The sequence below is a fragment of the Mustelus asterias genome, chromosome 2 (assembly GCF_964213995.1).
Source record: "Mustelus asterias chromosome 2, sMusAst1.hap1.1, whole genome shotgun sequence".
In the NCBI taxonomy this organism is placed as follows: Eukaryota; Metazoa; Chordata; class Chondrichthyes; order Carcharhiniformes; family Triakidae; genus Mustelus; species Mustelus asterias.
This window is the reverse complement of record NC_135802.1, coordinates 36,040,701-36,055,964: the sequence shown is the minus strand read 5'-3', so window position 1 is coordinate 36,055,964 and position 15,264 is coordinate 36,040,701. Positions and strand designations below refer to the sequence as shown.

At 40.1% G+C, this 15,264-nt stretch overlaps 1 protein-coding gene across 7 annotated transcripts in view; it reads right to left on the bottom strand.

The window, feature by feature from the left end:
* The window catches only part of LOC144506915 (enhancer of polycomb homolog 1-like), a 223,362-nt gene that overhangs the window by 12,293 nt on the left and 195,805 nt on the right, over window positions 1-15,264 (bottom strand). For all 7 annotated transcript variants that reach the window (XR_013499977.1, XR_013499976.1, XM_078233300.1 and 4 more), the window contains 2 exons: window positions 13,935-14,083; window positions 11,332-11,687 (listed from right to left, as the gene is read on the bottom strand). Coding sequence is in view for 5 of the 7 variants with exons in the window: in XM_078233300.1 (XP_078089426.1) it covers window positions 11,332-11,687; window positions 13,935-14,083 (505 nt within the window). In the remaining 2 variants the exon portion in view is untranslated. The remainder of the gene's footprint in view (window positions 1-11,331; window positions 11,688-13,934; window positions 14,084-15,264) is intronic.

The following is a 15,264-nucleotide window of genomic DNA, read 5'->3' as shown; positions in this document are numbered from 1 at the left end:
TAAGGGAATTGATAACCTGAATGTGCGAGAAAGGGATGGAAGTGCACCAGCAGATAAGGCGAGAGATTGTTAATTAATAAAAAGATGGAAGGCACTCCATCTGAATGCACACAGTATTTGCAAAAAAATAGTATAAATGGAAGCAACAGGTATGATCTGATTGCCATAACGCAGACATAGCATGTAGGGTAACCAAGGCTTGGAACTGAATGTTCAGGTATTTAACATTTAGGAAGGATAGGCCAAAGGGAAAGGGAGGTGGGGTAATACTGTTAATAAATGGTGTCAGTACGTTACCAAGAGAGGGTCATAATGTTCCAGATGTAGGATCCTTTCGGTGAAGTTAAAAACAGTGAAGGGGAAGCAAATATTGGCAATCGTTGTTTATAGGCCACCATACACTAGTGGTCATGAAGGGCACAGTAGAAAATCAGAAAATTAGAGGGAAGGGGAGCTCGCCAGAGATAGAGGGGCAAGTATGTCCATTGCGAGAAATCAGCTTTACAGCATCATCCCTCCCTTTTAAAATGAGACAAGACGCAAGTTTTTTAAAAACAAGGGAACTTTAATTATTACCAGATTACCCATTCCTGAAGTGGTTACTACATTGAGAGGTTAATGTTAAGGAGACATGGGAGGGTGGTTTGGCCAGGTGTGTTAGGAGGAAGAAAAGTTGTTTGATTTCTGTGTTTGCACCTATTTTACAGCAAAACAGTGTTATTGACATCATGAGAATTTTTGGGGTTCCCTGATGGTTTTGGGGGGGGGGGGGGGGGGAGGAGGAGCAACTTGAAGTTTGTGAGACCCTGACATAGACAAATGAGGGCCCACTACAAGCAGAGAGAGAAAATTGTATAATGGGGAATAAAAAAATGGCAGAGAAACTAAAGTGTTGTGTACCTGTCTTTACAGAGGATGATTAAAAATCTCCCAGGAATACGAGAGAACCAAGAATGAGGAACTGAAAGAAATCAGTAAAAAGTGAAGAAATTAATGGAACTGATGGTTGGAAATCTCTTGAGCTTGATAATCTATATCCCAGGATATTGAAAGAAATGGCTTTAGAGATAAGTGGATATGAAAATTCTATAGATTTTGGAACAGTTCCTGCAGATTGGAAGGTAGGAAATGTAACCCCGCTATTTAATAAAGCTGGGAGAGAGAAAATGGGGAACTACAGACTTGTTAGCCTATCAGTAACTGGACATTTAGAAAATAATGGGCAAAGTCACACTGATTTATGAAAGGGAACTAGCAGAATAGATAAGGGGGAAAGCTGTGGATGTGGTGTATTTGGATTTTTAGAATGCTTGCAGTAAGGTCCCACACAGGTCAGCAAGTACATAGGATTTGGAGTAATATATTGGAAAAGATTGAAAACTGGTTAACCAAGAGAAAACTAGTTGGGAATGAGAGTTGTCAGGAGGATGCAAAGATGTTTCAGGGTCACTTAGGCTAAGTGAGTAAGCAAGAACATGGCAGATGGAATATAATATTGTAAAGTGTGAAGTCATCCACTTTCATAGGAAAACCAGAAATGCAGAGTAAGTCTTAAATAGTGAGAGACTGAGAAGTGTGATGTCCAAAAGGACCTGGGCATGCTTTTTCATGAGTTACCAAAATTAACATGCAGGTGCAGCAAGCACTTAGGGAGGCAAATTGAATGTTGGCCTTTACTGCAAGAAAATTTGAGTACAAGAATAAAGAAGTCTTCCTGCAATTATTTGGAGTCTGTGAGACTGTACCTGAAGTATCATGTAATTTTGGTCTCCTTACCCAAGGAAGAATATACTTGCCACAGAAGGAATGCAATGAAGATGCACCAGACTGATCCCTGGGATGGCAGGATTATCCTACGAGGAGAAATTGAGGAGACTGGGTCTGTATTTGAGTGTTTAGAAGAATCACAGAATTCCTACAGTGCAGAAGGAGGTCACTTGGCGCATTGAGCCTGCACCGACAACCCAGGCCCTTTCACCGTAACCCCACGTAATTACCTTGCCAACACCCTGACACTAAGGGGCAATTTAGCACGCCCAATTCATCTCGGCCGGAATAGAACCCGGTTCCCGAGTGCTGTGAGGCAACAGTGGCTACTGCCACTGTCTTCACGTGTAAACACTTTGCACCTTCTTCCTTGTAAAACAATCTGGGTCCCGTTTAATCTAACAACCCAGGCTTACTGTCAGGCAGATTTCAGAACATGCTATTTAACTTTAGGTTAAAGACAGTCCCACAACATAACAATATTATATATCTCTAATGTAACAGTATACTATTATGCCAAGATAGCTTCTTAGACAAGAAAGACAAATGAGTCAGCAGCAAGGATAGGGAGAAATGGAGTAACCAATGGCATTGTATAGCTAAGACGTGGTTTGGGTCAAACTACACTTCAGTGATGAGAGGATAGATTAGTTAGACTAAGAGAAATCCACATGACTAAAGTTTTACAAGTAATTACAATCATCCACCTCTTACATCATTTCAATTTATTCTGGAGAACTGGGCAGCTCAAAAGTGATTCTCACATTGGTAACGTGCATTCACTTGTTCAGACTTCTTGTTGGGACTAAACTATAAGTCACATTAATTGCACACTGGGAAGCAGTTCCATGTCTTCCTGGCTAGCTGATTGTTCAGAGAACACAAATAGAAGATGAAGTCCCAGAAGTGGAGCTGAGGTAAGTAGGGGGTCTGTAAGGAATCTATTGTTAACATCTTTGGCTATATCTTTGGGCGGCACGGTAGCACAGTGGTTAGCACTGCTGCCTCACAGCTCCAGGGTCCCGGGTTCGATTCCTGGCTTGGGTCACTGTCTGTGTGGAGTTTGCACATTCTCCTCGTGTCTGCGTGGGTTTCCTCCGGGTGCTCCGGTTTCCTCCCACAGTCCAAAGACGTGCAGGTTAGGTTGATTGGCCAGGTTAAAAATTGCCCCTTTAGAGTCCTGTGATGCGTAGGTTAGTGGGATTAGCGGGTAAATATGTGGGGGTAGGGCCTGGGTGGGATTGTGGTCGGTGCAGACTCGATGGGCTGAATGGCCTCCTTCTGCACTGTAGGGTTTCTATGATTTCTATATGAAGCAGCAGATGAGATGAGGGTCGCCTGCTTGGGTCTTGTACTTTATCATTGTCCTAGCAATCTATCAGATCTTCTACCTGCAGTAGTTTCTCAAAGCAAGAAACTCTGAATAATGGTGAACAGAACTCTTGTGTATATTGGGTCTGGAGTGAATTGAGTGGGTGGGGTTAATCAGTAATATTTAATCTCATTCCTTATTTGTAAAAGTTGGATTTTTTTTGGAATTACTTATTTTGGCTTTTGCAAGGAGGAACTTGAGTGCAAGTAAACCACCACTGACAAAACTGCCAGGAAAATAACTAAGGATGAAGCATCAGCAGATAATGAGCCAAGGACCTGCCTTCAGGTACAGCGCACATACCGTACCAAAGAACTTGCATTCATCAAAGCATATTTACATGGGAAAATTTATATTTCTGATTCTTTCCTTTGAAAGACCGGAATAGATGGCATGTTACACTGACACAGGAAAATCAACCTTCCACATTGTTAAGTAAAAAAAGTTTTCTTTTTTGTAATTAATATAATACAACCAAGGTCAATCACTAATGTCAACCAAGAAGGACTTGCACAAGTGGGTCCTGGGATCCTCACACTAAAATGGTTGTACTTTCACTCTATTTGCCGTTCAGTTGGCAATAATTCCCATTCAGAGTTAATTTCAAGGACAAACCTGGGATACAAATGTTACAAAATTAAAGATTACACTTCATAAATAAAAAAAATGACATCTCTCAACCCTTAAAGGATCCACATTGAGCAAATTGATCTCAGGTGTAGCAGATAGTGAGATTTCAATACTTCCAGATTGCCTGAAAATATGTAGACTGAATACAACAGTGGGGGGCTGTATATGCAACTTAAGTTTCATTTGGTATTGGTAAAACCATTCCCTCTCACCTTTACACTCAAGGTATATCCAAGCACTTCATACAGCAAATTACTCTGAAGGACAGATGTCTGGTATATACAGGCTAATGTTGGAACCTTTTTTGATTCATCACATTAAACTCATCCAGTCAACAAATAAATCACAGAAAATTCATGAGTCATAGGACATGTACACAAACACCCACTGAATAAGAATCAAAACATTGAACTCAGAGGTTCAACCTTTGCACTAGTTTTCTTTCATATCTGTCAGGAACAGAAATTTTATCTTTCCCTTTCAGCTACTTAGTCAACTTTGGCTTCGTTCTTTGCACCCACTTCACCCTCCATTCATCCAAATCTCAAATGTATAGAAACTTTATACTAATTATATTTGGCATTGATGCCTAGTGCAATGGCACTGGCGTAAAAATGGGTATAATTTAACATTGCTGAAAATATTAGATTAACTATATGAAATAACACAATCACGCGATCTTAATTCCCAAATATAAATTCTATAATTGCGGGACACATTACAGGTTATAGAATTTCACTGAAATAATCTCAAAATGATTTCAAGATACCAATGAACATAAATCATGTGTGTCAGATAGGAAGCACAAAAAGAAAATACAATAGGTATCCAACAGATAACAGCTTGCACATGAATTACCAAATGCCACACAAACATAGACTATTTTTAAACTTCATATAAAACCTGGGAATTATTAGTATAATACACAGCTCACAAGACCAAAGTAAAATCAAACAAAAAATGAAAATGATAACTGATACAACGAACCAGTCGATCTACTGATATCTCAAAGATAGCAACAGTTTTAAGCTGCACAGAGTTAAAATCACCATATGCGATTCCTGGCCTGAATGGAATAGAATCCATACAGTGCAGGTGGTGGCAAACTCGGCCCATCGAGTCTGCACCGACCACAATGCCATCCAGGCCCTATTCCTGTAACCTCACATTTATCCTGCTGATCCCACTAGGATCAATTTAGCATGGCCAGTCAACCTAACCTGCGCATCTTTCGACTGTGGGAGGAAACCGGAGCACCCGGAGCAGACACAGGGAGGAAAGTGGAAATTCCACAGACAGTGGCCCGAGGCCAGAATTGAACCTGGGTCCCTGGCACTGTAGACAGCAGTGCTAACCATTGTGCTGCCTGGTTAATCACAAACAAAAACAGTGAAATGCAACAAGCATTATATACATTTTAAATCAAAGTAATTCCTGAAAAAATATTCTATATAAGCTTGAACATTAAATATGAAAATCTTTCCACTTTTCACCGACAGTTTGAACATTTTGAATATTTGTATTTTTACAGCTGAACTGGTAAACTGATCAGTATTTTTTTTTGAGAATGATAAAACCATAATATGTAGGAACAGAAGTAGACCATTCGGCCCATCGAGTCTGTTCCACCAGTGAGATCATGACAGATTTGATATAATACTCATCCTATCCCCATAACCCTTGATTCCCTTACTGATCCTCTTAGCATCTGCCCTGTCAAGCTGTCTCAATAAAGGTAATCTCTCATTCTTCTAAATGTCAATAAGTATAAATCCAACCTACTCAATCTCTCCTCATAAGAAAATCCCTCCATACACAAGATCAACCAAGCAAACTGCCAATGCAGTATATCTTTCCGACAGTATTCCATGTGTGATCTAACTAGTACCTTTTAGTTTTGACCTTCTGTCTAAACTTTTCTACAAGAGTTTTCCTTGTGATTCTTTTGATACTTCTCAAGCTAAAATGTCACAAAATTACTGTCATTTCCTGGTCCTCAGGCATCGCTTACCCAGCCTAGCTTCCCACTGCACCCCCCCTCTGAATTCTTGAAGAATATTTTTGTTAATATTTTCCATTAAGTTTCTCCTTTGCTGCCTCTTCTTACATATTTTTTTTCCAGAATTTAATACATCCTTAAAACCTTTAAGGAGAAGCGGTATGGTGGCACAGTGGTTAGCACTGCTGCCTCACAGTGACAGGGACCGGGATTCGATTCCCAGCTTGGGCCACTGTCTGCGCAGTGTCTGCACATTCTCAGTGTCTGTGTGGGTTTCCTCCAGGTGCTCTGGTTTCCTCCCACAGTCTGAAGGAAGTACTGGTTAGATCCACTGGCCATGCTAAATTCTCCCTCAGTGTACCTGATCAGGTGCAGGAATGTGGCGACTAGGGGATTTTCACAGTAACTTCATTGAAGTGCTAATGTAAGCCTACTTGTAAATAAATAAAGAAACTTTAACTTAATAAACTTAAAAACTTTAACATGTTAGTTCTTTCCTCTCAATTGCTTTCTGGAATAAACTGCCTGTGATGAAAAAAAAAATCCCCTTGAAGCATTGCCCACTTTCCGTCCCCCTTCTTCAAAATTGTTCCTCCCATTTATCCCTTTCGTACAGCATATCCCACTCCAAAGTTTGTTTTCTCGAGACCAATCGTAAAAGGTAGCTATGACAAGGTCCCAAAACATTCAACTCGACTTACTGCCTCTTTAGAATTCCCTGCTTGTGAATTCCTACAACTCGTGTTTAAGGAAAGAATTCTATAGGACTAAATACATTCCCATACACTGTTAAGTCTATTAGTTATGGTCATTGGGGTTTTTGAGGCCTCACTACCAAACTTATTTGCAGCAGACAACCATAGATGCACCTTACATGATGGCCTGAAACATTTCTATCAAGACCATTTTCCCCATATCCATCCAAGGCTATGGTTTCCTCTAAACAATGTAGAAACTGTATTCAATTCATATTTATTCTTTCATGGATTTGGGCAGTGGTGGCAAGACCAGCATTTGCTGCCCATCCCAAATGCCCTTGAATTGAATGGCTTATCACATTATTTCAGAGGGTAGTTAAGAATCAACCACATTGCTATGGGTCTGGACACAGGCCGGAGCAAAGATGTTAGATTTCCTTCCCGTTAGGACACCAGTGAACAGTTTACAACTGATGATAGTTTCATGGTCACCATTACCGAGAGGAGCTTTCAAAGCCAGATTGTAATTTCCACCAGCTGCCATGGTGGGATTTGAACCTATATCTCCAGGGCATTGGTCTGGCACTCTGGATTACTAGTTCAGTGACATTATCATTGCATGCTTACAGCTTCCAACACTGCAATCTTTACAGTACGATTTCAGCTGGTTGAGCAAACCTGACTGCAATTCTCATTTTAAAATATTCCATAGAATGTTAGAACTTTGAAATCTTAAATAAGAACAGAAAAACTTAAATAAGAAATGTTGGGAAAATTTAGGTCAGGCAACATATGCAGAGAGGCACAACATCTGTGGAGAGAAACAGATTGAAACCTCAGGAGAGCCGAGGGATAGAGGTTACTCTGTAATCAAAATGACTGTTCTTGCAAAAAAAATCATCCCAATTCCCAATAATAGAAATTTAAAGATTTAAAAGGATACTCAAAATGATGTTTTGGTACCTTAATATTCATTCTTGGAAAGTTAAAACATTTTTTGTACTTGCATGTCAATTTAAAGAAAAACAAGACTGCATGGTAACCAAAGATAAAGCAAAATGTGTTGAATTAAACAAGGAAATACAACTCAAAAATGGGTGTAAAGATTCATAGCAACCCTACAGTGCAGAAGGAGGCCATTCGGCCCATCGAGTCTGCACCGACCACAATCCCACCCAGGCCCTACCCCCACATATTTTACCCGCTAACCCCTCTAACCTACACATCCCAGGACACTAAGGGGCAATTTTTTTAACCTGGCCAATCAACCTAACCGGCACATCTTTGGACTGTGGGAGGAAACCGGAGCACCCGGAGGAAACCCACGCAGACACGAGGAGAATGTGCAAACTCCACACAGACAGTGACCCGAGCTGGGAATCGAACCCGGGACCCTGGAGCTGTGAAGCAGCAGTGCTAACCACTGTGCTACCGTGCCGCCCTCATTCTCTTGCACATTGTGTACCATGGCCCTTTCACATTATAAATATATCTAGTAATGGGCTATTCAAAATGTGAATCTTTTTGTAAGAAAGGAAAATTAGGGTTATGGAAGCATATCACTAACCAATCTATTAATTGCTCAACCATGGTTGGAGCATTCATGACAATCTGAAACATTTGCCAACTACCAGTACTCTAAAATAACAGCTGCAAATGTCCATGCTATTGCAGCCACCCAAGTTGAATTCATGAGGCGTCTGAAAAAGTTAAGAGTCCCCAGCTGCTGCGTCACTGACCATCCCAAAGAAACATTCCCATCTTCTGGTACTTTAAAGTCTCAAATAAATCTCATGTCGAGGACGATGTGATTTGATTAGTAGGAACCATATTCAGAAACCATTTGATCATTTCATGTCCATAATAAAACCCACACAATGAATTACCGAAGCAACATAATCCTCTAGACATGCCAGATGGGTTTGATTTACTGTACCTCACCTGCAGAAGCTTAATTGACACAACTATGTTTGCTGTTAATTACTTCCTGTTATTAGAGGTGGCAATTATAAAGACACTATGGTCCCACATCTCATGATAATCTGTCACTAAATTACTCCGTTTTGTAAGCAGGACTTCAGTTTTGAGCATTTCAATTAATTATCCCTCAGTGAAAAAATTATTGTTTGAAGTTTAAAAAAGGGAATGACTCAAACAGCTTCTATTAATCCTGCCATTGCTGCAAGTGCTCCTTGCAGGATTGCTGAGGACATGTGTGAAGAATGGTCTGCACAGAAGAGCATGTTTTGATTATTAGTCTGATGCTTTTGTTCATTTTTTGTTGATAGTTAAATTTAATTTTAATATTGGAGACGGTTTTGGCTTCATTACTGGCATACATAGGTACATAGGGCAAATCGTGTTTGCAGGAAATAGGCTACCTACAAGCGGTATGGACTGCCAAATTTAGAAAACAGGTTATTACCCCAAGTAAAACTCTGATCATTGAAAGTGAAGACGACAACCCCTAATTGATGTGCAACTTATTAATCATAGAATCATAGAAACCCTACAGTACAGAAAGAGGCCATTCGGCCCATCGAGTCTGCACCGACCACAGTCCCACCCACGCCCTACCCCCATATCCCTACATATTTTACCTACTAATTCCTCTAACCTACGCATCTCAGGACACTAAGGGGCAATTTAGCATGGCCAATCAACCTAACCAGCACATCTTTGGACTGTAAACTGTAAAGCTTTTTCAGTAATATTCCTTTTCCTCATTTCCAAAAATGTAGGAACACTAAAAAAAGCACAGACAGGAAAGAGCATTTAGCCACAGCTTTTAACATTAGGAAGACGAGACTATTCAGTTCCTTGAGCCTGTGCTGTCATTCAGCAAGATCAAGGCTGACCTGACTGTGGCCTCAACTTTACATCCCTGCTGCCCCCACTCCAGGCTTCCTTGTAGGTTAAAAATCTGTCTAACTCGGTATTGAATAGATTCAATGATCCAGCCTCTACTGCTTCCATGTGAAGAGAATTCCGAAGACTAACAACTCTCAAAAGAAATTGCCCCTCATCTCCATCTTGAGGCCAAAATGTTGTCTGATTTCAAGAAGAAATTAGATATAACTCTTGGGGCTAAAGAAATCAAGGGTATTGGGGGGGGGGATATTGAATTTGATGATCAGCCATGATAAAAATGAATGGTGGAGCAGGCTCAAAGGGCTGAATGGCTTACTCCTGTTTCCAGTTTCTATCTTAAATGGAAGACCCCTTTACTTTTTAACGATCTTACATAGGAGACCCCTTATTTTTAAACTATGCCCACTAGTTTGGATTCCACACAAGGCGAAACATCCATTCAGCATTGGCTCGGTCAAGCTTCTTCAGAATCTTGTTTCAATTATGCCTTATTTTGATATGTGAAAATCACTTTCTCCCCTTACTACAGAAAAGTTTTCAATGATTATTCAAACTAAACTTGTGCTCGTTCAGCAAGGTTACGTTCACGAGAAAAAATTACTATCTTCAGTGATATAAATCACCTTACAATTATCTTTATCAGCAAGCTAGTTGTTCTTAAAAGGGCTTACATTTTAACAATAAACAGTACACAGGGAGAAAAAAACAACCAAATCATAGAAATCAGAAACCCTACAGTACAGAAAGTATTTGTTTCAGGAGACCAGCGTGTTCCAACCAACTCGATAGGACCTGAACTAGGAGACCCCCTCAAACCAATGCAGTACATCACATATGTATTTAATTGTTGCGTTGCCTTTTCTTTTATTCTTCACCTTGGCCCTGGATGCCGGAAGACGAAGTCTAACAGAAAAATTAAATCTCTAATCGTATTAATAATATAATCATTAATCTATCCACACCACGTTCATATCCCATATTTATTTAAATAGAGATTTCCGAGGCACAGGTTGCTAAATTAAGAAAGAGAGGGTCTAGAATTTCTTAATATTGTGCCAGGGATTAATTAGGTGCCGTTTTTAAAAAAAATGACGTCAGGTGTAAATTGGGCGGCACGGTAGCACAGTGGTTAGGCACTGCTGCTTCACAGCTCCAGGGACCTGGGTTCGATTCCCGGCTTGGGTCACTGTCTGTGTGGAGTTTGCACATTCTCCTCGTGTCTGCGTGGGTTTCCTCCGGGTGCTCCGGTTTCCTCCCACAGTCCAAAGATGTGCGGGTTAGGTTGATTCGCTATGCTAAAATTGCCCCTTAGTGTCCTGGGATGTGTAGATTAGAGGGATTAGCGGGTAAAATACGTAGGGATATGGGGGTAGGGCCTGGGTGGGAATGTGGTCGGTGCAGACTCGATGGGCCGAATGGCCTCTTTCTGTACTGTAGGGTTTCTATGATTTCTATTTCTAACCAGTATTCCAATGAATTAAGCTCGCAACCATCAAGAAGTGCCGAAACCACAAAGCTGGATTTTACTAGGAGAAAGTCCTTTTCCGCCCACTGTTTCATTGCAAACGTTAAACCGACCAAAGAATGCTACAGATTTTCCCATTTCCTACAGGTTGAGAAAAATAGCTCCTTTCAGAAAATTAAGGATTTAATTTCCATTTATATTTTTGCAAAGGGATCAAGTAGCCCACTGTAAAATAACAAGAAGAATTTCTGCTTCATGTTTATCCCATATTTTCACATACATAGGCCTTTTCGATGTCAGGCCTTTTCAACGTGCTGTCACAAAGGTTACGTTCAAACTTCCACACAGTGGCAGTCAATTTATATATAATTTTATTAGCATCTTCTGAAGTATACTATAAGAAAGACTTTGCAGACAGCTGTATTTAAGTCAGTCATTGATTTCTCAAAACAAAATATTACGTTCCTGAATTGCAACGCAATCACATTTTTATTGGATAAATTACTGTTTGAGTAATCACAGCACATACCACTATTCTGTGTTGAACCAGTGCCACTGCTTTTGCTGGAGACAGAGGTACTACATGGCTGGGTCCCAGGTTGTGCTGTTACGATTCGATTTACACCCCGATACAGCTTTCGGGAGAAGAGTTCATCACCATCATTGTCCTGAAGGGTTGGTGATCGGGGTCTGAAATGCCGCCACCGACATGCCTTAATGTTTGCTAGAATCTGACTGAGGTCTCTAGAGGGGCGATCCGAGGTATTTATTTGTGAGGTATTGGCAAATTCATTAATTGGAGAGTGGGGTGGGGAAGAGAGTATCTCAGGATCCAACTGATGAAGAACAACATCATTTTCTGTGTGCGCTCGGTCCAACAAAATCCTATAGGAAGAGGAAATGAAAGCATCCATGAACCTCTGATATTAACAGTGACTCTGAGTATATGATTCATAGTAAGAAGTTTAACAACACCAGGTTAAAGTAATGATTCATTACAATGATTCTACCAGAAGTCAGCAAATACTTCAAAAAAAAAAATGACAGCTTCTTAAAATGAAGGAAGTCATTAAAGCAACAAAATACACCAGATGTAAAATCACTACCTTGAAATTTAGGAATCAATGCAAAATTACTAAATTTAAAAGCAAAATACTTCAGATGCTGAAAATCTGAAATAAAAACAGAAAATGCTGGATAAACTCAGCAGGTCTGGCAGCATCAGTTCTGGAGAAGTGTCATTTAGATCTGAAACATTAACTCGGTTTCTCTCCACAGATGCTGCCAGAGCTGCTGGTTTATCCAGCATTTTGTTTTTATTTCAAAATGACTCACTGCTCAGTTCCACTTTAACCTCTCTCTATTACTACAATTGTTCAAGTGAAATTGCTATACAAATTATATAATGGAGAACAAAGAAACGGCTGACCAACTACATTCATACTTTGGTTCTGTCCTCACAAAGGAGGACACAAGTAACGTACCAAAAGTGTTGAGGGTTTAGTGAGAAGGAGGGACTGAAGGAAACTACTATTAATAGAGAAATGATGTTGGGGAAATTGGACTGGATTGAAGACCAATAAATCCCCAGGGCTTGATAATCTACATCCCAGAGTACTTAAGGAAGTGGCCCTAGAAATATTGGATACATTGATGGTCATCTTCCAAGATTCCATAGACTCTAGAACGGTTCCTACAGATTGGAGAACTCATGTAACCCCACTACTTTAAAAAAGTAGAGAGAAAACAGGGAATTATAGACCAGTCCGCCTGACATCAGTAGTGGGGAAAATTTAGAGTCCATAATCAAGGATTTTATAGTGGAGCGCTTGGGAACAGTGGCAGAATTGGACAGAGTCAACATGGATTTATGAATGGGAAATCATGTTTGACAAATCTACTTGCATTCTTCAAGGGTGTAACTAGTAGGAGTTGATGAGGGGGAGCCAGTGGGTGTGGTTTAATTTGGACTTTCAGAAGGCTTTTGACAAAGTCTCATGTAAGAGATTAACATCTAAAATTAAAGCGCATGGGATCAAGGTATTACGTGTAGATGGAGAAAAAACTGGTCGGCAGACAGGAAACAGAGTAGAAATAAACAGTTCTTTCTCCAAAGGGCAGGCAGTGACTAATGAGGTACCTCGGGGATCAGTGCTAGGACCCCAGCTATTCACAATATATATTAATGATTTAAAAAAGGAAGCAAATGCAATATTGCCAAATTTGCAGATGGCACAAAGCTGGGTGGGAAGGTGAGCAGTGAGGAGGATGCAAAGATGCTTCAGTATGATTTGGACAAGTTCAGTGAGTGGATGAATGCATGACAGATGCAGTATAATGTGGTGGATAAATGTGAGGTTATCCACTTTGATAGCAAAAACAGGAAGGTAGATTATCTGAATGGCTATAAATTGAGGGAGGGGTATATGCAATAAGTCCTGGGTGTCCTTGGACACCACTCGCTGAAGGTAGCATGCAGGTATAGCAAATGCTAAATAAGGCAAATGGTATGTTGGTCTTCATAGCAGAAGTACAGGAACAGGAATGTCTCTTGGGGCGAAAGGGATCAAAGGATATGGGGGAAAGACGAGATCAGGCTTTTGAGTTGGATGATCATTCATGATCGTAATGAGTGGCGGAGCAAGCTCGAAGGGCTGAACGGCCTACTATTTTCTATGTTTCTATGCAAGACTAATATTACCAAGGACTTAATATCCCCATTAAAAAATACTATTGACATTACAATGTTCCCTACTACTGACAAAATGGTCAAATCAAATCACTAAGTGCTGCACATGACAATCCACTTTCCTACAAGTTACATACCATGATGCTGCATATGCAACAAAACCCAGACACTCACACTTGCATTATTCCCCACCAATAGTTAATTCATCTGTTTTGTTATCTCAATGTGGTAGCAATAAAAACTTCATTGAGAAACAAACGAACATGGGTTTACGGTTACAGGAAATCAGATCATTTTGTGACTCATCATTTATCTACAGCATTTTGAAAATTGACAGTTACACATTTCAGCATATAACCTTTAGAAAGCAGCAGCTTATAGTTAAACATTTCTGTAAGTGCAAGTTCCTCAGCACTTTAAAATAATCAACTAGATTTACTGACCTTCCGCCTCGTCCAACACGTCTTCGTGCAAAACCAATACACCTCCTGGGGACAGTCAGTGTGGTGAGGCAGTATCTGTAGCGAATATCTCCCAACCCTCCCTCTTCTGGACTACACCATGGCCAGTTCCCTGTTTGGTCCAAGCGAGGCTGAAAGAACGAACAGAAATTCACCTCAGTGAAGGAAATATTTGCAGTTTAACAAAACTCCCCTTCCCAATAATTATTATAATTCCCTCCTTTCAACTGATTATTCAAGTCAGTACTGCATTTAGAGAGAATGCTTTAACCACTTATGTTACACAAGCAATTTATGTAGCTCAAGTGCCGTGTTTTCTATTCCAATAGTTTTGCTCTGTGAATAGGTTTCCTTTTAAAAAAAATCATTCAGGATTTGGGGAACCACTGGCTGGGCCAGATTTTATTGCCCATCCCTAACTGCCCTCCATTTGAGGGCATTTAAAAGTCAATCACAAGGATCTGGAGTCACATGTAGGCCAAACCAGGTAAGGGTGGGTGATTTCCTTCCTACAGGACATAAGTGAACCAGATGACAAACAACAATGGTTTTGGCAAGTATCTTGCAGCTTTATCAAATACGCAAGTATTCCATGGTAAATACTGCTACAAGCATTTAAAGTACAGAAATATAAATGTACATCGAGTCTCGAGGTCAATGGGGAACCCAGATTGGTCAACTAAAACAATCACAATATGACAAGTTTGGTTTGTTGGTTGTTGCTATTCTTGATTTGATTTTGAAATTCATAATTGGTTATTTTTATCCTGCTCAATGACTGGTATGCTCCCTATTTGTTCAATTGCAATTTAGTTGAGCGCATAAAAAATTTGAAGACGACAGTTACGTTTCAGGCATATGCAGGGTTATTGGTCAAAACCTGTTCTAGATGCAACACTTGGACATAGATTCTCTCCTTTTTATAAGTTTACATGGAATATAGCTTTCTACAGAAAATGAGCGGCTCATAATTATTATCCTGTCAGGAATCTTCAACTGTGGAAATGACAATTCAGTATCTTGAAAAAAGTTGGTGGCGGAATGAAAAATGAGGAAGAAGCTTAACAGAAAAACACATTTGAGGTCATCGGCCTGCATTGTTCAGTGGCGGCACTCCCAAGAGTCAGGTTGAATTTATTATGGCGGAACTCAAACAAAATCTAGGGTAACAACATTTTAAACCTAATAGTCCTTTAGACTGTAAATTAACTGAAGCTCTCTCTGTCTGTTCATGTGGATGGAAAAGATCCGATGGTAAAGAACAAGAGGAATGCATCCAGGTGTCCTGACCAATATTTATTCCTCAACCAGT